Below are 26985 nucleotides of genomic sequence, written 5' to 3'. Positions count from 1 at the left end.
TCGGAAACTGCCAAATAAAATGAATGTTTTTCTTCAACACACACACACACACACACACACACACACACACACACACACACACACACACACACACACACACACATCCCTTCTTATCTAAGCCTTTCCACACAGTTAATCTGCTTAATACTGATCCAGACTGTTCCATGTCTTTCCTGGCTAATGTACCAATCATATTGACCAGAGAGAGACATGCCCCGCCTTGTCATCAGATCTAAATGCTGAATATACATGCTGAGGAGTCATTGAGAAAAAATACATTGTATTTATTTTGGGAATATTGAGCATATATGATCTGTTAACAAAAAAATTACACAAATATACACAAAATAACAGAGATAACAACCAGCTTTAGTTTTCTATGAGAAAGACAAACAAGACAATACATTCTTGAAATGTATACACACTTTGAAATGAAGGGGGATGGGGGATTGTGAGGGATTAAGGATCATCTGAGCAACAGACACGTGTTCTGACCTGCTGCTCACAAGAAGCTACACATTCTTCACAGTCAAACCACTTCTCTATTAAATCGTGCACAGGCTAACACATAACAACAGCAGTGAAGATACTTCAATCAAGTCATAACTGGCATATGAGATGGAATACAGAGGTAAGACAATAAGAGAACAGTACCACTAGGCAGTCATCAGCAGTAGATTTCAGAAAGCATCGTCTCAGTTACAATTTAAGATTACTATTTGAGTAACATTTCTAAAACCTTATTATATTATTATAATCTATTGTTATGTATTTTAATGCATATCTTACACAAAGTCATATTTGATGCCTCTCTTTTTTGCATACCTTTTGTAAATTTAGCATAACATTGCTTAGTAGCTTAGTGGACACAGAAAAATGTAATGGGTTGATATGACAGAAATAAATGTGAATATGATACAACTGGGTTGTTTATATACAATTCCCTGTTTTTCCCTAACCATTTCTTTATTCATAAAGCTGAAAAGTGGAAGACATAAAATATGCCATTGAAATGTATTTACTGTTATGGTCACCAACATATTCCATCACTTAGTTAAAATAAAAAGTAGCCTTGCACAAGAAAAAGACAGCTGTGTAATCCATTTATTTAAAAAAGGAACTGTATTCTGATTATCACTCATTTAAAATGTAACTGTAACGAAATACAGTTACTCATATTAGGTATTCTAAATACCTTATGCTGGTACATGTATTCCGTTACTTCTGAACACTGTCTACTGATAACATATCCATGATAGCCTGAGGACATACTTGTGCACATTTTGGAAAATTGCCAGCACCTCATGTCGACGCAGCACACATCTATATTTATTTTTGGTTTTATGTTTGTGAATGGTGAAGGAACAATGAAATCATTGTAAAATTACAGTAATATGGTTTAAAGGTCTTTTCCACAGTGCTATAATTGTATGCTATATGGTACAACTCCTTTATGTTCCAACATGCTGACCATAAGTGACCAGTTTGTCTTTTTACTGCAATACTATACCATACAGAGATATGGTATTTTCCACATCCCACAAATATATTCCACATCAATGACAGCCTGTTTGAAAGCAGTGGGAAATGTTCCTGTTGTGAATGAAGAATTTAAGATGTGTGTCATAGCAGATGTTATGGTGGGTTGTATGGAAGGAGGTGTGAGGGGATGGGATCCAGGGAGCAGGTGGTGGTGTGACTTGACTGGAGAAGTTTAGACATGTCCGATTTAGAGAGCGGAGTGAAGGAAGACAGTGTTCTGGTTTAATAGGTAATGGCGGGATGAGGTCTGGGGTTAGGGGCTGAGACTTGTTTCCAAATTGTTTTCTCTCTGTGTTGGACTTCAGGGAGCGGAAGCGCTTCCCTGATCGCAGCAGAGAGAACAGTCCATTGTTGGGGTGGCTGAGGTCCTTCACTAACTTCCTGGCCCTGGTCCAGCACCGCTTGCTGTACATTTACATTTAAGGCATTTGGCAGACGCCCTTATCCAGAGCGACTTACAACGTGCTTTCAAGTTACCATCAATGAAGTGATCAGTTCTGGTTTATTCTAAATATTCTTTAAAGAGGAAGGTCTTGAGCTGTCGTTTGAAGGTGCTCAGTGACTGAGCTGTTCTGACCTTAAGGGGAAGTTCATTCCACCACCGAGGGGCCAAGACAGAGAAGAGTCTAGGTGCTGTAGGTTGATTGAAGGTCAGGGAGCTTGGTACAGATGATGCATTCAGCTCATCGAACCACCCTCTGTATGTAGGGCTTGGCTGTCCTGCTTGGTGCTGTTCCTAAACCAGGTTGAGATGTTTCCTATCAGGATGCACTCTATGGTGCAGGATTAGAAGTTCCTAAGCACCTTGGAGGGCAGTCTAAAGTCTGTCAGTCGTCTGAGGTGGTAGAGACGCTGCTGGGCCTTTTTCACCACGTTGTGGTGAAAGGACCCAAGATCGACAACGAAGACAGGAACAGAATTTCTGCTAATACTGCGGAGGACACAATCATTACAGCGCGGAATGCCCCAATCAACGACCTAAACAACATATTAACTCTCCTTTGACAATTATTCTGACAAATTTTTATAATTACATGTTTTAAATTTGCTTAATTCAGTTCATTTGCATGCCATTGTGCTCAAACTAGTTTCTATGCCATTTATAGGAAGCACATTGCCAGCAACAGCTCCATGAGTCTTCAAACCACAATGAAATCACTTCTCAGATGATATCATTACTTTAGCTTGGAGTCCTTAAGATGTCACTGGTTGTGGACGAGACAGCAGGGGATCTCCCAGTGAGGGAAGTAGGCCTGAGAGGAGCACTACTGCCGATCATGCAGGGTGAGTTTGTGTTTGTGTGTATATCTGTGGCTGCTGCATAGATATTAACCAGAATTTATATCTTTTTAAATATCAGACTCAACTCGAGACATGAGGACCGGGAAAAGGCCTCAGGTTTTAAAGATAAAAGGTAACAGCTGGTAAATGTTGTTTTACACAACTGTTTCATCAATAATTTAGCCAGAGTCATAAAGAAGAATGCATTTCCTTTCAGAATGTTTCCTTCTTCTTAAATTTCTCAGATCGTCATCGTGTTTTCCGTATTCCACGGGAGCAGCTGGAAGATCTATGCACTCGCTTGCAAGAAGAGAATAATCTCTTAAGGCAGCACTCTCGGACCCAGGAGCAGAAGCTTCGAAGGTTTCACTCACAAACATATTTTTGCTGATAGATCTTTGTAAGAACCATGGCAATATAATAACATTTTAATGTACTATTTATTATAATAAAAAACATGTGTCTTTCACGTTCCCACTACAGAATGTCCACACGTCTTATTCGCCTGCGTGAAGGCAAGCCTGGATCAGCACATGGTAGGGACAGGGAGATGGAAGAAACCATCCAGGAGCTTGAGACTCGCATTGTGAGCCTAGAGAGCCAGAAAGAAACACTGCAAAACAAACTGAGTATGGCCAGGCAACACATACTTGAAATGGGCAGCAGAGGTTCCCACCGACAGCAAAGAGGTAATACAAAAAGAAAAAAAAGAAAGAAATAAACATTTATTAGGAATGGAAATTGTGTAGATATTAGTTATGACACATGACCAGACAAGATTCAAAATGAAAGATTATTTTATCGTCCATGGGACTGTCAACTAAAGCTTCAGCTCAATTTTGCTGCAGGGGCCACTGATCTATGAGGTTCCATTAATAGCTGCAGAACGTTAAATATAATCAGTATAGAACAGAATAGAAACAGAAAAGAAAATAATTTATCTCAATTTAAACTCAATTTAACAATCAAATCCAAAAATTCTATGATTTATAGATGTTATTTCTAAAATATCATGTATAAATGACCTAATGACTTTTTTTGTATCCAGGTGGAGTTTTAGAAAGTGATACAGCAATCCGTCATGCTGCGCATACAGCCCCACTGAACCATGGCTTAAGCTCTCTTGAAGTAACCAGGGGAGATATTGAAAGATTGTAAGTGAACGCACAAAGTAATGATAGCATCACATCATACTGTATAAGCAGTTAAAGAAGTAGACTTACGACTGGAAGGTTGCAGTTTCGAATCCACCACCTGTCAAGGTTCCACTGAGGTACCCTTGAACACCTGAAATTGGTGATGGCTTAAATGCAGAGGACACATTTCACATTTCATTGTGTGCAGAGTATAACACATGGCAAAATAACCACTTTAATTTTTCACTACTCTAGTACTTAAATAGCACTTGCATTGGGGAACTGTGATTGCCAGGGTAAATGGAAGCATCTTTACCAGCACTTTCTTCTGTTCCTTTTCAGCAGATCAGTTGTGATAGAAAGCCAGCAGGTCAGGATGGCAGAGTTGGAGCTGTCAGCGCAGTCTCTTCGTAATACACTAAAAGAGAAGGAGGGAGCCATGAAAGAAATGAGGAGACTACAGGCAGATGGACACAGGTACAAATATTCACACACACAACACAACATACACTGGACCCTCTTTTGGACTATGTTTTATGTCACTGATGCAGACTGACCATCAGAGAAAATGTAGATGTGATACGACTTCAGAAGCAGCTCTCAGAAAAGAGCGCAGCCCTGTTGGTAATACAGGAGAAGTTCAATGTGCTACAAGAGGTTTGATTCATCTATGGTTATTTATAGTAAACACACCAATCAGTAACAACATATATCAAACTGTATGTATGTTCAATTGTATGTATGTGTTCTTATAGGCATATGAGACCAAACTGGAAGAGGTAATGCCAGACCTTCTATATAAATTGATTGCTTCCTTATGAAATGTTTTTATTATAAATATGCCCAGGTCCATGCACAGTTAAAGTATACAAATTTTAAGGAATCTCATGCAGTAATAAAGAAAGTCAAAAACATTTAATGTGTATGTGAAAGGGACAAAGGTCACTGCGGGAAAGTCAAGGGGCCCTCCTAGAGAAAGTAGAAGAGCTCAGCGAGCAGCTGAAAGAGGAAAAACTGAGAAATCTGAATCTGGAGGGTCAACTCACTACTATCACACTTTCAATGCAAGTCATGGAAGAGGTACTGCAGTATATTGTTATTTCAGCATTCATACAAACTTTAGACTGCAGCACATTAATCCATTCAGTTTTTTGCCTCCATTTCCTTATAATAGACTGCTTTCAGGATATTTGTGATATTTAGACCGTATACACTGAATAATATAACTTATTCATAATGTATGTATACTTATAATGGTACCTACTAATTGCATATCAAATAATACCATATCTGTCTCAGCTTAAGGAGAGAGTGTTAGATCTGGAAGGAGAGCGGAATCTACTGAAGCAAAGTTATGATGCACTTTTAGAAAGGTGAGTGGCACAGATTTAGTATGTTCTCCTTCAGACATGACATGTACTGAGATCATGTAATTCTAGTTCATCAACACTTCATCAAAGAGAGTCACTATGAAAGTCGGACTGTCATGCTTCATATCATGTCTGTCTCAACCAGTGCCTTGTCAGCCTATCAGGATCAACATGCAGACAAAGAAAGTGACAAAGACAAAGTGAAAGAGAAGAGGAGGACACTGGAAATCCAGCTTCTTGAAGAGAAGCTAGTTAGAGAAAAAGAAGAGAAGGAGAGGTTGAAGGAGGAACATGAAAAGTTGTTAGTGGAGAGGGAGAGCATAAATGAAGAGAAAGAAAGAGAAATAGGTGAAATAATTTGAGATAATACAGCGGCAAATCACATTTGTTTATTTGACTGCATCTGACTACTTATTACAGAAAGGACTAAAACGCTACAAGAGAAATATCAGCAATTGGAGCAGGAAGTGCTGCAACACAGACAGGAAGTAACATCACTACAGGATAAACTAGACTCTGTGATTCAGGTAGGCAACTGAATCCACATTCACATAGTGAATGCCTACCTGACTCACTATTTATTTAAATATTAAATAGATTACTGTAATTTGATGCTTTAAAGTCGAACCCTTATATTATGTTTTTTCTTACCATTCTTTCAAGGTCTTCGATATGAGTGTGGAAGAACTAAGTGAGACCCTGCTTCAAATCAAGGTATTTTTGAATATGCCAAAAACCCTAATTTTGGCAGCAAGTTGTTTCATAAATGAGGAAGTAGCCTAGTGAGTAACACACTCGCCTATGAAACAGTTTTTTGTTGACAAATTATACCACTATTGCTCTGGTTTCTCTGTCGTAGGCATTTAGGCTACAGCAGGAGAGCTGTAAGGAGATGCATTTCTTGAGCTTTGATGAGAAAGCCAAGGACGAAGTTCGTGAGCTGACTAGACTGGAGGCATCCCACGCGGAGACCGTGCTGGAGCTGCAGAAGACACGAGATCTGCTTCTTCTGCAGCACAGGCTCACCAATGACCTGCAGGTAGCCACACAGAGAGAGTTTGGAAGAAAAGGGATCTGGACTCAAATACTGACACACTTTTTATGATTGTTGTATTTTTCTTTATTTATCCAAGGCAGAGTTAAAAACTGTTGTTGAGAAAGCAGAGAGAGAAAGGCAAGAGAGTAAGAAGAAGATAATGGAGAAAGAACATGTGTTGAATAACAGGACAAGACAAATTATAACTCTACAAGGCAAGTCGATTACTTTCTTCACTCTCTAAAAGATGAAAGTATTCACTTTTGTCTGTTTCATCAGGATAAACATTTCAGGATAAAAAAATCTGACATGCAGTAAGCATGCTCATGCGGTGGTGTTCAGCAGCACAAGGGCTGGAGGGTGAGCGTTTGGCTCACCCTCATACAGACATACAGAGGAGTAAGGAAAAACCCAATGCTGCCGATAAATCGCATAGATTCGAGTGTTGTCCAGGATGCCAGCAACTGTATTCTTTCATACTGTAGGCCTCCCAGTCCACTAGGTACTGGAGTTGCCCCCTCCAGCAGTGTGTGTCCAGCAGGGATCAGACAATGTAGGCCGGTGACCCGCTTACGTCAAGAACTGGTGGCGGCGAGGAAGCTCCATCCATCTATCCATCCAGAGAGACACATGGTGTCTATCCAGTAATCCAGATATTATGGTAGAATGTCAGTGAGTGTGGGTTCCAATGGGCTTTCAACTGAGGTGGAATACAAAAGAAAGGTGTGTTGGGAGCTAGAAGTCCAGGATATAATGCATTGTGTGAACCAGTCTATGTGTGCAATTAGAAAAAGAGCAGTCCAAGAAATGTGGTTTGTCTGAAGTACATGTTTCTGAGAAGACAGGATCTACTAGCAGTCCAAAAGGGGATGTGCAGAGGGAGATGATCGCCTTTCCTACCGAGTCTCTGTCTAAAGCCAGCACAGTGTTTGTTTCACTAGTTGTTTCACTAAGGACCAGGAACTTGACTTGTTACCAGAAGAGATGGTCACAATGGTGCAGATAACTCTCTGACCTTTAATGATCTTATGGGTTTTGGACATTCTCTTGTGATGACAGGGTAACATGCCTTGAAAAACTGAGCTCTCTGCAGTACATTGGTTGGCCTAGAGGCCTAGTGGTTGACCATTGTGGTGGCCTAGTGGCTAAGTAAGTGGACCCATAATCGAAAGTTTGCTTCAAAGTTGGTTCAAATGCTGAATCCTGAAACCTTGCATCGCTCAACACCAGAACAATACATGGTGGTGGCAGCATCGTGCTGTGGGGATTTCAGCTGCTGGAACTGGAGACTAGTCAGGAAAATGGGAAAGATGACCGCAATGTACAGAAACATTTTGGATGAAAATCTGCTCTAGAGCACTCTTCACCGGGACAATGGTTCTTTCAGCAGGACATTGAGCCTAAGCACACAGCCAAGAAATCAAAGGAGTGGCTTCAGGACAACTTTGTGAATGTACTCGAGTAGCCCATCCAGAGCCCAGACTTGAATCTGATTGAACATCTCTGGAGAGATCTTAAAATAACTGTGCACCGACGCTTCCCATCCAACCTGATGGAGCTTGAGAGGTTCTGCAAAGAGAAATGAGCCAGACTGGCCAAGTATAGGTGTGCCAAGCTTGTGGCATCAAAGTTGTAATTGCTGCCAAATTGCAAGCCATACTTATGTATTTGCCATGTAAACCTTTTTTTCATGTCATTATGGGGTGCTGTGTGTATAATTCTTAGGAACAAAATTAATTCAAATCATTTTGTAATAAGGCTGTAATATAAGAAAATGTGGAAGGGTTGATCCGCTATGAATACGAATACTGTGAAGACATGAAATCTATGAACAAATATATGAAATATTATAATTTTGTGTTAAGATTTTAGCCATTTTATGTCAATACCATTTACTTAGGGTACCCTTGAATTAGATCACATATGATGACAAATTCATGTAGATAACCATGGAATTCAAAATGGTTCACACACTTTTTCTTGACATTGGAGTAAAGTGGTGAAAAGGCATCATGCACATTAATTCATGTAGTACTCAGGAATTCTTCTGTGATCTCTGAATTTTTATTTGATTGACGATATTCACTTTTTTTTCAGCTCAGCACAGAGAACTGGCCTACAGTCCCAAAAGCTACAAACAGACAATACCAGTGCAGTACACCTGGACAGAAAGGGACCATGATATGGTACAGCCTATGGAGGACAACACTGTTTTCTCTCAGCTCTCTGCAGGGGAGTCATTATTGGAGATACATCTCCAGGGAGCATCCTTCACCCCTCAGGGACTGAGACTTATGGGGCAGACTCCTACAGCAAAAGGAAATGGCACAAAGGACGTAGTGACCTTTTGCACATATGCTCTTCTAGACTTTGAGACTCATGCTACACCGCTGGTCTCGGGTTTTCAACCAAACTATGGCTTTACCTCACACTATGGACTCTCTGCCTCTGACCTGAATATCCTGGGTGGGAAAGAAAGTAGCATGACCTCTGAACTCCACCAGGTGGTTGGTGGGGTGCATTTTGTAACCTTTGGGAGAGCACAGATTTCACTGCTGGGAGTTTTGCAGAGCATGGGGCACAAACTGAATGGCAGAGCCAATATCATTGGTAAGTAAACACACAAACTGAAAACAAAAAAGCTACTTAAAAACTATTTCAGTATCTATTCTACGCTAAAAATCTTTTGTGACAGTGAAGTGATTGTCATTGTGAAACAGCACAGCACATGGTGCACACAAGGAAATGTGTCAACTGCATTTAACCATCACACTTGGTGAGAAGTGGGCAGCCATGAAAGTAGATAATCTGAATTGGCAATGTCAAATTAGCCCTGATGGTGAGTTTACCCACAAAAATTGTTTAGAATAATTAGATTCTCTTTTAGAATTTAAAACACAGGCTCTAATCCATAGAGTAACATTTACAGCATTTGACAGACACTCTTATCCAGAACCCAGAAGCTGCAGGTTGTATAAAACAAAAATAGGTTAGTGTGTTGCTTGTGAAATTTAATTTATAACAAATTCCGTCCACACAAGAACATTTTTCAACAAAAATGCTAAAATTTCTATTCAATCTGGCCACATGGAAATGGCATTTCACGAGCCCAGAACAATAATTTTCTGAAACAGGTTACAGAGTTAATTTCTCTTTCTTCGCATCACCATGTGGATGGCAAATGGTGGATGAGATTAAAGTCGTAACATAACGAGAATAAAGTCATTATATTCCGAGATTAGACGTAAAAAAAATATCAGATGCCCTCAATACCACCCTGGGCAATGGACCATGTCACCCATATCAAAAACCGCCACTGCCCACAACATAAAACAAGCGAATGCTGTGTTCGGTCTGATAGCAGCTTCAGCCCGACCTCCAACCTGACTGTCACGACTACGGACTTACGGGGGAAGGAAGCGCAGAGGTCTGACATACTGGGAAGGGGGTTTTATTATACAATAACCAAAGAAATACAAAGAAACAATGGCGCGGTGGCCGAAAACAATTTAACTTAAATACAGATAAACTAAAACTAACCCGTAGGCGTGTGGCGATTGCCAGAACTCAAATTATAAGCAGTGTTACCAACTGAAGTTCACGAAAATGCCAGCGACCCCGAACGGGCGTAAACTTCCGGCATTTATGGGGCGTCAGGATTGGATTCCGGTGTGGAGCCCAGCTGCAGGCAATCCTGACAGAGCCCCCCCTCCAAGGGCTACGTCCTCGGAGCCCCAACAGTACCATCAGTGGAGGCGGCGGGGCGGACGGCGGCAACCACAGGGCTCCTGCCCTGCTGTATCCTCCCCTTGGAGGACCCGGTCCCTCGGGCTGGCTCCCCGGCGTGGTCAGGCGTGGCGGCCCCGGTCCCTCGGGCTGGCTCCCCGGCGTGGTCAGGCGTGGCGGCCCCGGTCCCTCGGGCTGGCTCCCCGGCGTGGTCAGGCGTGGCGGCCCCGGTCCCTCGGGCTGGCTCCCCGGCGTGGTCAGGCGTGGCGGCCCCGGTCCCTCGGGCTGGCTCCCCGGCGTGGTCAGGCGTGGCGGCCCCGGTGCCTCGGGCTGGCTCCCCGGCGTGGTCAGGCGTGGCGGCCCCGGTGCCTCGGGCTGGCTCCCCGGCGTGGACCCTCGGCCTGGCTCCCCGGCGTGGTCCCGCTTGGCGGCCCCGGACCCTCGGCCTGGCTCCCCGGCGTGGTCCCGCTTGGCGGCCCCGGACCCTCGGCCTGGCTCCCCGGCGTGGTCCCGCTTGGCGGCCCCGGACCCTCGGCCTGGCTCCCCGGCGTGGTCCCGCATGGCGGCCCCGGACTCCCGTACCTGCACACAATAATCAGGGCCGATCCATCTGGGTACGTGTGGGCCCTGTCTCCACATGTCCCCTCTGACACGTCTTGTGTCACCCCCTGCACCGCGCAGGGAGATTGTCCCAGAGCCTCCGGCGACTGTTCCCGGCACCCCAGGCTGGTGCCTTCTGGGACTATGCAGCCCCTCTCGCTGCACGGCCCTGGTGCCAAGGGGGGGGCATTGCCAGACCATCCGGCTAGCCCCTTCTGCGTCCGTTGGGACAAGCAGGCCCTCTTCCTGCCTGTCCCAGCTGGGTCCTCATGCCTACCCGGGGGCTCTATGGCGCCCATGCCTGGCCCGCCCTCCTCACTGGCTACCGGAGGACCCAGCTCCATCGCTTCCCCACCTCCCCTCCCCTCAGGAGGAGTCCCCAACCCGAACTGCACCCCCCCAAAAAATTCTTTGGGGGAGCACCCCCCCCGGCTGGACTTAGGGGTACCTTGGGGCTTGTCCACCTCGCCTTGGACCAGCACATTCGGGTCAGGAACCTCCTCCCTGGGGTTCGGCTCCGCGGCTGGGTCGCCATCTGGTGGACACAAAGAGGGGAAGTGGGGGCGACATACGGACACATATGCCACACAGACACACACAGACAGAGACAGACAGAAGAGAGGGTCGTCTGGCTCCCTCTCTGGGCTCTCCGGGACCTCCTCAGGGGGCACAGCCAGGATCTCGGGAGGAGCGACCTTCTCGTCGCCCACCAGTGCTGGGTCTTCTTGCCCCGGATCCTGACTGGCACTGGATGTGGTGGAGGGGCAGAGTTCGATCCCTGGCTCAGGCCGATCAAACTCCGCCCTCAGTCTCTGTTGGAAGTCCCGAAAACTCCTGTCTGTCTCTCCCTGCTGCCAGAGGGTTGTGCTCCAGCCCCATGCTGATCCAGTCAGACACGTGAGGATGGTAGTGATCTCGTCTGTGTCTGCTGCCCCACTGAAGGGTCCCGGGACATTTGGGCTGTCCCACACGGGGCTGGGCACGTCGCTGGAGATGGTGGTAGGTGTGTGGTGTGGAGGGGGGTGGACGTCTTCTCCAGCAGGTGTGGACGCTGGTGCTGCTCTGCCATTTCGCTGGGGAACGTCCGGGCAGAGGGAAGGCGGGTCGGCGACTGGAGCAGGAATGGAGGATTCCCTGCGAGGCAGTCCCGGCAGCGCAGTTGCTGGCTGGCGACCTCCCGTCGTCCTCTTCCACCAGCTTTCCTCACACTGCTGGGAGGGACGTGGGTCTCCACGGACCTCGTGACGATCCTGGATGGGCGCAATGGGCGGAGCCATCCCGGCACCGACTGCCCAAACGGCGTCATCCTGGTCGTCGTCCGTGTCAACCTCGTACCCCCGGAAGTCACATGGGTCATCACGGACGCCGCGATGATCTCGGACGCGCACGCTGGGCGGAGCCATCCCGGCACCGACCGCCCACCGAAAATCCACGTCATCATCGCTTTCGTCATCCGTGTCCTCCCACCGGTGACTCCGAGGGTCGTCCACCCTGCGGACATCCTGGACCCATGGCGCGATAAGCTCCCATGGGCAGTACTCTGGCCATTCGGGCTGGAGGCTGCCCACCTCCTCGCTGGAGGAACGCCGCCGTTGTTGCCGCTTCTCACCCCCCTGGAAGTGACGTGGGTCCCCACGGACCTTGCGACGATCGCAGACTGGCGCGATGGGCGGAGCCCAACTCTCGTCTCCCGTGCTCTCGTCGTCGTCCCAGTCCACAGGAAGCCTTGCCAGCAGAGCGCAGAGTTCTTGGCTCGACATGCCGAAGATCGTGGGGGTCGCATCTTCTGCGCTCGATGCCCACGTCACTTCCTCGCTGCTGCCGACGCCAACGTCCTCGCTCCGCCCACTCACCCGCCGACGTTGTCGCTTCCGGGTTTCGCGGAGTTTCCCGGGGGTGACGTCATCACGCGGCGCCGCGTACCACGGCTTCTCGGGGAGAAAACGCTCCACCAGAACGGGCGGCGCGTCTCTCCCCTGGCGTCCGCGTTCGCCGCGCCGGGCTGCGTCCTTCGCGGCGTTTCTTCTCCTCTGCTTTTTACCTCTGCGCTTTTGGGGGGGGTCGCTGGCATTCTGTCACGACTACGGACTTACGGGGGAAGGAAGCGCAGAGGTCTGACATACTGGGAAGGGGGTTTTATTATACAATAACCAAAGAAATACAAAGAAACAATGGCGCGGTGGCCGAAAACAATTTAACTTAAATACAGATAAACTAAAACTAACCCGTAGGCGTGTGGCGATTGCCAGAACTCAAATTATAAGCAGTGTTACCAACTGAAGTTCACGAAAATGCCAGCGACCCCGAACGGGCGTAAACTTCCGGCATTTATGGGGCGTCAGGATTGGATTCCGGTGTGGAGCCCAGCTGCAGGCAATCCTGACACTGACCTATATCCCGAATGCATCTAACAACAATGGCGGATAACACGTCCGTGGTTGTGCTGCAGCAGCTGCAGAATCTCATAAGGCAAAAACAAGAAATCCTCTCTATGGTGCACATTTATAATGAACAGACATGGAGGGAGAACAAAGGTGTGCTCTGGCAGTTTAGCACACACCGGAGGAGAAGTAGACTCGCAACAGAACACTTTGGTTGAGACAGGGGAGTTACAGAGTGTTCGGGGGGGTTCAAACAGCGTTGGGACCGTTCTCTGTCTCTCCGGGTGTATAACAGAATTTCAGATAATGTTCCAGTGTGGACAGAGTAAAGCATTTTCGTGTGGACGGGGCCTCAATCTGATTTGAAGGTCTCTTTCAAACGAAATATAAAGTAAACTAAAATTGAATATTGATTGTGAACATTGTAGTTGCAGGGGTGGGGAAAAGAGGAGATCTGGTCACCCTAATTTATGAGATTTTACCTTGCATGCTCTACCTTTGTATGCCTTTGTATTATCAATGTAATTGAAAGGTATCCAGACTTTACTCAGTTTCCTGCTGTCACAGAATATCTTGTCCGACTTCAGCCGGTGCTGCCACTCGTCACCATGTCTCATGGTACAAAAACCTTGTGAGAGAAAGACAATTTAAGACTTAAAGCCCAAGTCGATCACACTCTGTAGCACCACCCCTCTCTGTCTCTAGCCTCTGGCGATTATGTTTTGGTTGCACTGGCAACGAAAGCAATGTCTGGGGTGTGAGACAACGATGTTAATAAATGTTTGTGTGACATATTCTTGACAATGTAAAAGAGCTGTGTGCATGTGCACATTTGAATAATGTGGCAAGCTTTCACTCATTCTGGCTGGAATAACAGCTTTTTATTTTTAGTTGTAGCTGGTAGTTGAAGTTAAGAGTACAACATGCACATTTTTACTTACTGACTAGTGAGAACATTATTCTCTGGCACCACGCAGTGGAGACGTGCCTAACAGCCCACATACACTGAACTGTGTTTAACCCCAATGTAATACTTATCGCCGCCTAGTGGGTAACACACTCGCCTATGAACCAGGAGACCCAGGTTCAAATCCCACGTACTACCATTGTGTCCCTGAGCAAGACACTTAACCCTAAGTTGCTCCAGGGGGGGACTGTCCCTGTAACTACTGACTCTGGATAAGGGCGTCTGATAAATGCCGTAAATGTAAATGTAACATGCTACCCACTCATTTCCTTCTCTTTCTTTGTCTAGCAAGCCTTGAAGTGAAGGCATTTTTATGTTAATGTCTGATATGTATGCATCTGGTGCTGGCCTGGTCTGTCTGACAAGTTTATCTGGCACCTGAGCCTAAAAGTTTGCCCACCCCTGTTTTATTATGATCAGTTATCCTTTTAAATTTAGCAAACATAATGTGCTATTGGAAGACAATAATGTTTGCAGAATTTAAGCTTCTGAATGTTTTTGTAAATATTCCTTTAAAAAAAAACTTTTTCAGCTACAATAGTCATTTACAATATGAAGAATGTCTACACATTCACTCTGATCAATTTTATATTATTACATCTGTCACGCCCAGAGGCCGCTGGGCACACACAGCAGGCACTCATGCGCCTAACTAGCAGGTCTTGGTGGCTCCTGCTCAATAGGAATCAACAGGGAATCAACGGTTTAATGCCGTAGACAGCCACCAGTCGTGGCTGCAGTATTAATGTGGACACTGAAATCCTTACCATTTGTGTCTTGCTTTATATTTCCTGGTCTTAATACCATGCGCTTCAGGTTTGTTTGAGTTTCGTTTTTGTATTCCTTATTTCCGGCCCTCGTGCCTTGTTTATGTTCCTTTATAATAAATCCCCTTTTCAGGAGATGCCTTGCTTCTACGCCTTCTTCCCACTTGAGCCCTGAGGCATCACAACATTGGGTTTTCTTTCACACACATGGTCATTTGACTGGTAGTGTATTCATATGTACAGCTCTGGAAAAAATTAAGATAACTCTACCAAATTCTTAGTTTCTCTTATTTTGCTATTTAAAGGAATATGTCTGAGTAAAATTAACATTTAGTTTTATTCTATAAATACAATATAAAACATGAGAAAAACAGTTTTATCAATGTATGCTCTGTAGCTAATCTCTGAAGTTCATCTGGGCTCGCTGTGCGGCGTTTCTTGGTTTTTCTTGTGGTTTTCTTCTGTGAAATGGTTCACGTTTTAAGGACGAAACTAAATTTATTTTCTCCATGATAAAAATTCCATGATCTGCTTGGGACAGCGATGAACTGCGGAGAGTTTCTGGTTTGGAGCTGTAACCTTGGTCTTGTAGGAGGGCTTCTCCTCTACTTTGCATTGGAGGGGTTTCCAGTGCACATGTACCAGTTATAGCATGAGCCTATGGTGAAGATTTTTGTGCCTCAAAAGAACAGGAAATATATATCTCACAACCTTTCGGTCCTGGTAAATTAAAACATTTTTAAACCACACTTGAATAAAGATTATACACAATTCTTTCAGTCTGTATAATGTGTAGCTCTTCTATTTTAAATTTTCATGTTTTCTATGATCTTCTACTTCATGTGAGACTGGTATTGACAGGCTGCCACTGGTTGATATTACACATAAATTGATATTACACGTTAAATCTGGCGTTGATGGTAATACATTTCTATTACATTCTTTACTGTGGATAGGCCATAATGGGGAGATACTTGGTGTCCTGGACTTTTGGGTGCGTCTGTATCCTCCTGCTGAACCTTCAGATCCCATGATGGAGGAACCATTACAAAAACAATCAGAGGTATGCATCATTGACATAATACTTTACTTATAGTCTCATCATTCTATTCATTATTATTTATTTGTTTTATTATATGTTTGAGTGTTCACATCAGGGTAATTTTCATAATCCTAAATGTTTAATCTTAAATTATCATTCAAGAAAATAGTCGGATGAAACCAATATTTCTACATACTTTAGCAAGTTGTAAACACTGTGTTCTGTACTATAATATATATTATAATACTAAAGACTGATAATAATTCATCATTTTATAGGCTTTGGATTATGGTGGAGGAATACCAAATGAGCTGGAGGTATTGCTGGAACGTTGTGTGGGCCTCAGCACACGCTGGCCAGGACTACTTCCTGATGCCTACCTGACATACAGACTCTATGACTTGCCACCCCACACCTCTCCAGCTGTGCCCTGCAGTGCCGATCCTGTTTTTAATGACGTGACCATATACCCACTAGCAGTCACAACGGACTTGTGCAAGTACCTACGTGCTGCCAGCCTTTGGGTGTACATTTTTGATGAGAGTGAGCAAGAGACTCCTCCCACCTATTTGGCTAAGACACCCATCCCACTGCGTGCCCTGTCAACTGGTAGACCAGTCAGAGGTGAGGATGGTAGGCAGAGTAAAATAAAACCAAAAATTATGTTTCTCTACTGTGTTTCAAGTGATATTCCAATACTACTTGTAAATGCCTGGAAGACTCAAATGGGGTAAAATTATGTCCAACAAAATAATATAGATATAGGCCAGTGGTGGCCAAGCGGTTAAGGAAGCGACCCTGTAATCAGAAGGTTGCTAGTTCTGATCCACCAAGATGCCACTGAGGTGCCACTGAGCAAAGTACCGTCCACACACACTGCTCCCTAGGCGCCTTTCGCGGCTGCCCTATGCTCAACAAGGGTGATGGGTTGGAAGCAGAGAAGCAATTTCCTTCGGGATTAATACAAATATAAATAAAATAATTAAGCTACATGCTTCTTTTAAACTAGGTGACTACGTATTGCGGGACTCTGCTGGTGTGCCCAGGGGAATGGTCCGGGTGTCCCTGAGATGGAAGTATCCATTCCAACCACCAGATCACAGATCAATGGAGAGAGAAAGTATGCCTGAGAGCAAGATGGCTGTTGAGCAAAGGCCAATTGCAAAACCGAGGTTAAAGGTAACTCTGAGAAGGAAGATTCAGCAGTAAAAGATTTGATTTGAAGATCTTGTAGTAGTATGGAAGTCATATTGAAAACAATTGGTTTGAGATTTTTGAGACAGTTACTTTGAGACAGTTACTTTGAAAAAATATTTATTGTTTCAAGGTGCAAATTCCAAATCCTAACGAAACTAATGAATTCATAATACAATATTCTGTACAGTAGTGAATCAGAAATTGAAATCTCCACAAAATTCTTTCTCAATTACATTCTAAAAACGTAGCCAGTTGTGTATGTTTTTCTTTGATATCAATATTTTTTTCCTGTCTATTCTGTCTTTTAATGTGCCATTGAGTAAATGATAAGTAGGCATGCATGTTGTAATACTGCTTTATCCCAGTGCTTAATAATTATCACATTTTTAAATGATTAAATTATAGTGGAGATACACTATAATGCTAATCTCATGTGAAAACATTTTCTTTCTCAGACACATTCAACACCAACAATTAAAGCTCGACAGCCTACTGAGGCAAAACCATCCCAAGGGCTTCAACTGCCAGCAAAACAGAAAATCCTGTCTACCTTGACACAGTTTATGAGAGAAGACACTGCTTCTCACCAACAAATCCTGCATAAAAACATAATGGTAAAGTCACATGACTATGACAAGAATCACAAGTCATCTGGGAACATAGTTCAGATGGACAGTCTCACACAGGTGAGAAACACATGACTACATATATCAATTACCTTTAACTTGTATACCGAAATATTAATGCATGTATTAACTTTCAGATATTTCAGACTTGTACTATTTTGCATATTGCTGGCTGATGTATTTTCAAACTTGTTTAATGTCCAGAATGAAGAGGTGTTACGGTGGAAAGAACAAGTCGAAAAACTAGAAGAACAGGGAGATAACAAAGACCTGGAAAGCAATGGATTTGGTAACATTTTGTTCTATTAGGTTTTCAAATAGTACTCTGTAAGGGGTTGTGGGGGAGTGTGCAATCATAGACACATTGAAGGAAGTGAGGTGGGTGAGATGGTGTATCAAGGGGTTTGATCCATCCTCAATGTATTTATATAGGGTCCAGGCTGCTTCTGTGGTTCAGTTTGGTGCTCAGTTCTTCTGTGGGCATCAGCTTCTTGGCATCAGAGGGCATCAGTAGACTCTTGGTTGAAACTCAGGTCTGGTCGCCGGAGTGGGGCAGATCAAGGCGACTTGTTGCCGATGATCTGAATTTCGCTTCATGGTTGACCTGGAATATGGATCCATGCTTCCGGGAGCCATGCTGGGCAATGGCCTGTCTGGGCTTTGAAAGGGGAAAGATCCGTGGCAGTCATGGTGAGCTGGTTATGGGTGAGCTCAACCAGCAGGAGGTGGCAAGACCAGTAGGCATTGTTGGCTGAGCAATAACACCATAACTATTTTTCCAGCTCTTTGTTGATGTGCTCCTTTTGCGTAATGGACTGGGGTGAGGCCAGATGTGAGGCTTAGCACTTCCAACTGCCATCAGAACTGCCTCCAGAAGTCAACAATTAATTGGGGGCCCTGGTCTGAGAGGACTTCTGGCAGTCCATGGTGCCGGAGAACCTCGAGTAGCACCTGTTCCATGGTCGGCATGGCTGTCAGCCGACCGTCTTGGTGAAATGGTCTACCAACACAAGCTCGACGGACTGAAGTATGCTACACAAAGGTGCAACGAGGGGGGTGCAAAACTGTTTCTGTGACCAGGGGTTAGCCATCCAGACCCTTGATGGCAGATTCAAACTGTTTCACACAGTTTGCAGGGGAAGCTGAAACGTTGTGCCATGCCCAGGTCCATAAGGTTGTAGGCTGCTCCCAAAAGCATGGCTCAACCAAAGCATGGCTCTGGAAGGATGACCTGGGACCCAGAGTCCAGAGGTTGGTCAGCGCTCATGGCACCTTTCCTGTTGTCTGTGGTCAATGTCTGTTGCCAGCACCTTCCAACACTTCTCCCCAGTCATGGCTTACCATTACCATTACATGCCTCTCAGCTTGTGGTAAAATGTTGCAGGAAGAGTGTTACTGGCCAATTGACTTTGGATGACCAGGGTGCAGAACTCAACTGCATAATCTGTGACTGACCTTGTGCCTTGTTGCAGGGTGAGAAGTCTTCTGTTCTGTCTACAAAAGGATGGTGTCCCATTCATGTTCCCCATCATGCTGGTGATGATTAAGGCTACCTGGGCCTTGTGGGGAATTAACTGGCCTGTAACCTCAAGCTGCATTGGGCATGTTAAGGAATATCTGTTGAACAACCCGGAGGTGCACATTGTTCGAGCAAAAGGTGCAGTGAGAAAGCAGTCCTTCAAAGTCATGGGGCAGAGCAGGGAGCATTGTTAGACGAGGAAGGGTTGTTTCCAGGAACCAGCCAATCAAGGTCCAAGGCATAATCCAAGAGTCAAGACTCAGAGCCAGAGACAAAGGAAGTCAGGAACAATGGTATAAGTCATGGAAATCGGCAGAAGCATAGAGTGGAGTCACAGTTATGAATGAGGATTTATATAGGGTCCAGGCTGCATCTGTGTTAGGTTGGTGCTTGATTCTTCTGGGAATGTCCGCTCCCCCTCTGCTGGGTGGGACCAAAGTCGGGGTTGTGACAGATTCTGTATTATCATAGGTTTGTTAATCAAAAGAAGAATTTATACATGTGTTTTAGGTCATGAGGAAAGTGAACTCATTGATTCTGATGAATCCCTGGCTTCTAGTGACAGTGATGTCATTGTCATCCCACAAATTTCAAAGGAATGGAGAAAGGTACAAGCATTCACCTCACATGTTTTGGTCTTTGGGTTAAATGGGTGGTTCTGGTGTTTTGTTTTTAAAGTGTAGAGTGCTAAAATTTATATTGAATATTACCCCAGACTGCGATCGATGTAAACAAACACCTTTGGCAACCTTCTGATTACGAGGCCGCTTCCTTAACCGCTAGGCAACCACTGCCCCTGTAAATCTGTCCTCTGCTTTTAACCATCACAATGGGTGAGCAGTGGGCAGCCATGACAGGCACCAGGGGAGCAGTGTGTGTGGATGGTACTTTGTTCGGTGGCACCTCAATGGCACCTTGGCAGAGGCCGCTTCCTTAACCGAATACTGTAGGATTTGTAACTCTTATAGCAAGAAGACTGGTGCTATTAAAATGGAACGATAGCTCAGTTCCAACCATCCCACAGATATATATTTCCATTTGACAATGGAAAGTAAATTCGGAATAAAAGGACGCTCTTCAAAATGTATAGTACCTGACAGCCATTTCTTGCCTTTGTTAAAAGGAACCTGGAAATATGACAGTTCTTTATGATCTACAATATAATTTAATTAGCCTTTGTTGTTTTTGTTTTGTTTATTTATTTGTTAATTATGTACAAAAGCATGAGAGGTATGGGTGGGTATTTTTCTGTTCTGAGTAACTGCAAAAGCTTGAGTAAAAAAAAAAGTGTAGATTGCTACATTTCTGTACAAATTCCGAAAAAGGTAACAGAATTGAAAAGCAGTACGTAAATTATGAATTTTTTGTTATTTGTGCTGACCATATACTATATAATGGTGTACATTGTTCTGAAGTACAGTGCCTGCACTTGTATATTTTAGTCTTAAGCATATTTATTGGACCTCAATTTCTCTCAAATTGCCAGGACTCTCACAGTTAAGCATTAGTAATTACAATGAATAAACTACACTATCCAAAGAGAAATACAAGACCGGACAACAAGTTTGACCTGCCTCCATCCAGCAATACTTTCTTCAATTATGGACATTTACTACAAGAAGTATAGTAGAAACCAACTTAACTTTTCTTCTCTGTCCAAAGGGGGACAAGCTAAGGGTGGAGATCCTGTCACTTTCATTTGACCCCACCTCCCAGGTTGCACTGGACCAGTCAGTGCAACGTGTGTATGTGGAATACTGCCTTTTGGGTGTTCCTATGGAAACCACAGAGACTCCCATGTCTTTACGTAAACCAACCAAAGGAGAAGAGATTCATTACAATTTTACAAGAGGTCATCATTTATATATGTCATATAAATGTGCACTTACTTAATATATTAATAACATACTGCTTCTTTAACAATTTGGTTTTCTTTGTCTCTCAGTGATCTATGTGGACTGTACAGAATCTGGGCCTTTAAGGCAGTACCTTTACACAATTCTTGAGGGAACAGACCCCCACCAAGGCAGGTAAGTGCTAGCTTGATCTTGGCTGTAGAGTTCACATGTTGAAATAAGATGTGAACTATTCATGTACCAATCAGCCCAATATATTTTTATACTCAAACTGGTTTGTATTTCCAGCACTATGGCAACTTACACTCAGTACATAAACAGTACCAGTTGAACTAGTGATGTTGTGATCTTCTGATTCATAGGCCAGTGTGTTACCCACTAGGCCACTACCACTCCTGGTTCCGTTCACAGGTGATCTGTTTTGAACCTGCAGGCCTCTTGCCAGAACATTCTCATTAGGGCCAGGGACTCCATAATACTGTAGATTATAACAATGAATATTAAGTGAGTTATCGTTCCATGATGCTGTACTGGAGTACATATGGTAATCAAACAATATGTTGTTTTAGTGTGAGACAAAAGCCTTTGAGTCTGAGTCAAAGTCTTTGGAAATGCATATGGAAAGCTATAGCCTTCATACTAACTTTTTTATGCAGGTTAAAGTTCACTGTGGTTAGTGAGCCACTGAATGATTATGAGGAGTGTGTGGATGTTGGCTATGCTTTCTTGGACCTCAAAGAGTTGCTAGGAAATGATGTCATGGATCGAGAGATTGACAGTGAGTACTTCTCTGTTCTAACTCAGTTACACCTCAAATTTAAATAAAGGATTTATTAGTTAGGTAATATTTCATCAAAATTATGTTATGCAACTTTAGACACAGACACGCTGTTTGGTTTATGTTCCTGTGTGATTTCAATACTGATTAGCAGTTATGAGAACAGTCCCTTTGGAGTAACCCTGGGTTAAGTGTCTTGCTCAGGGACACAATGGTAGTAGGTTTTAACTAGGGATGGACCAATAGCAATTTTATTGCAGACTCAAGTTTCTGATTGATTGGCTGATACTGAAATAATTATAGATGCAGAAGCTGAGTGAGTGTCAGCCACCAATTGTGCAAGTTCTACCACTTAAAATGATGAGAGAGGCCTGTAATTTTCATCATAGGTATACCTCAACTATGATTTTTTAAAGAATTTATTTGCAAATTATGGTGGAAAATTAGTATTTGGTCACTAACAAAAGTTCATCTCAATACTTTGTTATATACCCTTTGTTGGCAATGACGGAGGTCAAACGTTTTCTGTAAGTCTTCACAAGGTTTTCACACACTGTTGCTGGTATTTTGGCCCATTCTTCCATGCAGATCTCCTCTAGAGCAGTGATGTTTTGGGGCTGTCGCTGGGTAACACGGAATTTCAACTCCCTCCAAAGAGTTTTTATAGGGTTGAGATCTGGAAACTGGCTAGGCCACTCCAGAACCTTTAAATGCTTCTTATGAACCCACTCCTTCGTTGCCTGGGCAGTGTGTTTGGGATCATTGTCATGCTGAAAGACCCAGCCACTTTTCATCTTCAATGCTCTTGCTGATGGAAGGTTTTCACTCAAAATCTCACGATACATGGCCCCATTCATTCTTTCCTTTACATGGATCAGTCGTCTGGGTCCCTTTGCAGAAAAACACCCTCAAAGAATCATGTTTCCACCTCCATACTTGACAGTAGGTATGGTGTTCTTTGGATGCAAATCACCATTCTTTCTCCTCCAAGCACGACAAGTAGAGTTTTTACCTAAAAGTTATATTTTGGTTTCATCGGACCATATGACATTCTCCCAATCCTCTTCTGGATCATCCAGATGCTCTCTAGCAAACTTCAGGTCGGCCCGGACATGTACTGGCTTAAGCAGAGGAACACATCTGGCACTGCAGGATTTGAGTCCCTGGCGGCGTAATGTTTTACTGATGGTAGCCTTTGTTACTTTGGTCCCAGCTCTCTGCAGGTCATTCACTAGGTCCCCCCGTGTGGTTCTGGGATTTTTGATCAGCGTTCTTGTAATCATTTTGACCCCATGGGGTGAGATCTTGCGTGGAGCCCCAGATCGAGGGAGATTAGTGGTCTTGTATGTCTTCCATTTTCTAATAATTGCTCCCACAGTTGATTTCTTCACACCAAGTAGCTTACCTATTGTAGATTCAGTTTTCAAGTCAAGTCAAGTCAAGTCAACTTTATTGTCAATTCTGCCACATGTACAGGACATGCAGAGAATTGAAATTACGTTACTCTCTGACCCATAAAAATAACATTAAATACAAAAACAGTAACAGTAACGAATACAGAGTATAAATACAATTTAAAAAGAAAGGCACAATATACAATTTTTAAAAACACCATATACAAATAAGGGCACATGGTGGAGAGTGCAACATCAGGAGAGTGCAAAAACCAATAGTGCAACAGAGTTTTAAGTTTAAAGTGACGAAGTGAAAGTGAGGTAGATGGCAGACCAGAGCTGCACAGAGTGACTGGTGCATGGTCAGTTTGTGTGATTTAGAGTTCAGAAAGTTTGTGGAGCAGAAGAGGGGAGTGAGGGGAGTGGGGGCAGAGCCGGGAGGGAGTTGAGTTTCCTGACCGCCTGATGGGTGAAGCTGTCCTTCAGTCTGCTGGTCCTGGCCTGGAGACTCCGCAGTCTCCTCCCTGATGGCAGCAGGCTGAAGAAGGTTTGCATTGGGTGGGTGGGATCAGCTGCTATGCCGAGGGCTTTCCCAGCCTTGTGCAGGTCTACACAGCTTACACAGCTCTCTGGTCTTGGCCATAGTGGAGTTTGGAGTGTGACTGTTTGAGGTTGTGGACAGGTGTCTTTTATACTGATAATGAGTTGAAACAGGTGCCATTAATACAGGTAATGAGTGCAGGACAGAGGAGCCTTTTACAGAAGAAGTTATACATCTGTGAGAGTCAGAAATCTTGCTTGTTTGTTAGTGACCAAATACTAATTTTCCACCATAATTTGCAAATAAATTCTTTAAAAATCAGAGGATGTGATTTTCTGGATTTTTTTTCTCATTTTGTCTCTCATAGACAAAATGACCTATGATGAAAATTACAAACCTCTCTCATCTTTTTAAGTGAGAGAACTTGCACAATTGGTGGCTGACTAAATACTTTTTTGCCCCACTGTATGTGACAGAAGCACAGTTTCTTCACGAGAAAACTTTAATTGTAGTTTGGCATGTGGGAAGGTGTATCGTAAAAGCACAAGCGCATGAATACTGTAAGTGTTGAAGAGAAAATGAGAGATTGTAACAATGTACAGCTGTTGTGAAGTGTGGAAGCAGACTCAAGTCTAAGAAGGCCTAACCTTCAAGCTGGATCACACCCTTTGTACAGCACCAACACTGCTCAAGCTGAGGCATAATCATTCTAACAAAGATTAGTCTTTATTAATATTTTCTCTTCACCATTTAAAACGCATTAAAATTTCAAACAAATACAAAACATTAAAATATGTTCAGTTGCCTTACCATCACTAGCTGCTATATAATTTGAGTTCCCTAGCCTAATTAACTTTAATTAACTTTCCTACCTGCAATTGCAAAGGCTCTGTCACCTTTCTGCTTAAGGTGAGATCGGGGGACGTGGAGGACGGCGTTGCCGCTTGATCTTAAGGATCTCAGAGTTGGCTGAAAATGAACAAGATCTGTTATGTTAAAAACCATCAATAAGATTTTAAATTGAAGTCGAAAATGAACTGGCAAGCGCACTGCAGCATTCTGGACCAGCTGAAGCCATGATAACAGTGACTGTGGGAGACCAAAATAGAGAGCGTTGCAATAGTCAAGCCGCGATGTAATAAAAGCATGTATGGCCTTCTCAAAATCTTTAAAATGTGGCTTAACTTAAGCTAAAAGTCTCAGATGAGAAAAATTTGACTTGAGTACAGAACTTATCTGCTTGTCCATTTTAAAATCACCTTCCATGATTACTCCCAGGTTGCGTACCGAGGACGTAGAGTAGGACTCTAGGGAACCAAGGTCCAATTTAGGACACAAGATGGTGGCATTAGGCTTAAAATTTAAAACTTATGATTTGCTTTCATTAAAATGTAAAAAGTTCAAAGCAATACATTCTTTTATGGCATCCAGGCAGTCAAGTAATGGTTAAAAAAGCTTTTATGTGTCTTTTTTAGGGCAGGTAGATTTGCATGTCATCGGAATAAAAATGGAATTAAATATCATTCATCACTCGGGGGTTGGCACGTGTTCCATTGTTTTCAATGGCTTGTGTAGTGAAAGAGCGGTTGTCAGTGCCGAATCCGAACCACTTGCCTGATAAATTCCGTACATGCATGTGCAATGGTTAGTGTTTCGCATAGCCTTGCGTGTGCACTGCAGTCGAAGTTGAAATTTGTTTGTTCAGGCGCTTTCAGACCAAATGTGGCATGTGCTGCGCTATGCTCTGAAACCATGGCGCAAGAGCGGTATTTATTTGACCGCTGTGACAAAGCATTGAAGCAGGCTAGTTTTTGTCCTGCAACAAAACACACACACAAAGAGGGAAAAGCTGATTTTATCAACAACACGACATTTACCCAGTCTTACCCAGATTTTAGAAAACTATTTGTGCTGAGACTTGCAGCATGTGCAGCACATTGAGAGCAACTTGCTGTTTTTTGCAATGAAGTGCAAACCTTGTGGCAGCACATGCCACTTTCCGTCTGAAAACAGCTTTTCCCTTCGAAACGCACAAAACAGAAATGAAGGAAACGCTGATCTTATCAGTCTCTGAGTGTCCAGAGATCTAAAACACGACATTGTTGTCTCACCAGGAGTTTAGAAATCTCAGCTATCTGCAATAATTGAAAAATGATAATAGTAATTTTAAGAGATAGGGCAGTGATTTTAAAACCTTTACTCATTAACAACATAAATTGGTGGTATTATAAGGTATGTGGCATTGCCTGTTGAATTCGCACATCATGTCTCTAAGATTAAATTGTATTTGTGTTCTGAATGTCATACTTTTACATCCTCTTTATCACATAATATCCTGAAAAATATTTTCCATGTAATGCTGTATGTCAAATTCCATGCACAGTTGTCAGTGATATGAATGGAGATGGAGAAGTTATGGGCCAACTGAAAGTATCCCTGGAAGCAACCACAGCTCTCACTGGGATATACAGGGAATTTCACCAAAGAAAAGGACAACAGGAAATTGGGAAGGATGTTACAAGCAGACCAGTGGAATCAGAAGAGGAAAAAGAGGAGGAAGAGAATGGAGAAGAGGAGGAGCCAAGTGTGTCAAAACAACATGCAGTAATTCAAGTGACTGATTATGATGATTTGTTTTAAAACAGTATGCCATTTTTTAAATTTATTTTCCAATGCTCATTCATACCAATGTTGGTTTAATATTTATTAGGTGAAAAAAGACCTATAGAAAAAACATGTCCTATTTGAGGATTACCAGCACCAACTGATTAGCTTGATAAAACATGAATGAGAAATATATGATTAAGATGTTTTGACTGTTTCTCATTATATTATTGTATCGAAGGTCGGACAGTAACAAATTAAATGTAATTCGCTACTGTAGTTTTTTTCATGGATCTCTACTTCCCTTTGGAGAAACTTTTGACCTTAACGCCACTGAATTGTTTTCCACTGAATGTTGGTGAATGTTGTAGAAATATATCACATATAAAGCAACACACAGACATCAAAGGAAAATACAGTATACACATTTGCAATCATAAAAAGAGACAGGCATGAACATTGTACATGTGTGATTCACTGAACCAAAACATACATGCTAGTCACCATTTCATCAGCTATGTCACGCCTGGATGGCTTAAGGAAGACAATGGACTGCGAAGGGGCAAGGGGGAAAACAGTTTATTTTGCAACCAAAAGAAAACCAGAGAGATGTCCAAAAAAC

General features: G+C 43.5%; 1 protein-coding gene across 4 annotated transcripts; it reads left to right on the top strand.

The window, feature by feature from the left end:
• Nucleotides 1-449: 449 nt before the first annotated feature.
• On the top strand, nucleotides 450-26642 carry rpgrip1 (RPGR interacting protein 1). Of its 4 annotated transcripts, none has more exons than XM_028983800.1 (28): nucleotides 450-631; nucleotides 2649-2826; nucleotides 2903-2956; nucleotides 3069-3186; nucleotides 3307-3512; nucleotides 3872-3977; nucleotides 4305-4436; nucleotides 4511-4616; nucleotides 4715-4738; nucleotides 4893-5039; nucleotides 5259-5332; nucleotides 5475-5677; nucleotides 5750-5856; nucleotides 5993-6043; nucleotides 6189-6368; nucleotides 6463-6580; nucleotides 8463-8975; nucleotides 15763-15869; nucleotides 16127-16472; nucleotides 16858-17027; nucleotides 17501-17731; nucleotides 17876-17960; nucleotides 19701-19798; nucleotides 20853-21042; nucleotides 21136-21220; nucleotides 21703-21824; nucleotides 24236-24319; nucleotides 26143-26642. In XM_028983800.1, exons 2-28 carry the CDS (start codon nucleotides 2742-2744, stop codon nucleotides 26397-26399), a joined length of 3999 nt encoding a protein of 1332 aa, XP_028839633.1. In that variant the 5' UTR covers nucleotides 450-631; nucleotides 2649-2741; the 3' UTR covers nucleotides 26400-26642. The 4 variants fall into 4 exon arrangements, with proteins under 4 accessions (XP_028839633.1, XP_028839625.1, XP_028839649.1 ...); XM_028983792.1 differs by having other exon boundaries at nucleotides 4302-4436; XM_028983809.1 differs by lacking the exon at nucleotides 24236-24319 and having other exon boundaries at nucleotides 454-631; nucleotides 4302-4436.
• Nucleotides 26643-26985: the final 343 nt, after the last annotated feature.

This window comes from Denticeps clupeoides, chromosome 1, assembly GCF_900700375.1.
Source record: "Denticeps clupeoides chromosome 1, fDenClu1.1, whole genome shotgun sequence".
NCBI lineage: Eukaryota > Metazoa > Chordata > Actinopteri > Clupeiformes > Denticipitidae > Denticeps > Denticeps clupeoides.
This window is presented reverse-complemented; position numbering and strand designations above follow the sequence as displayed.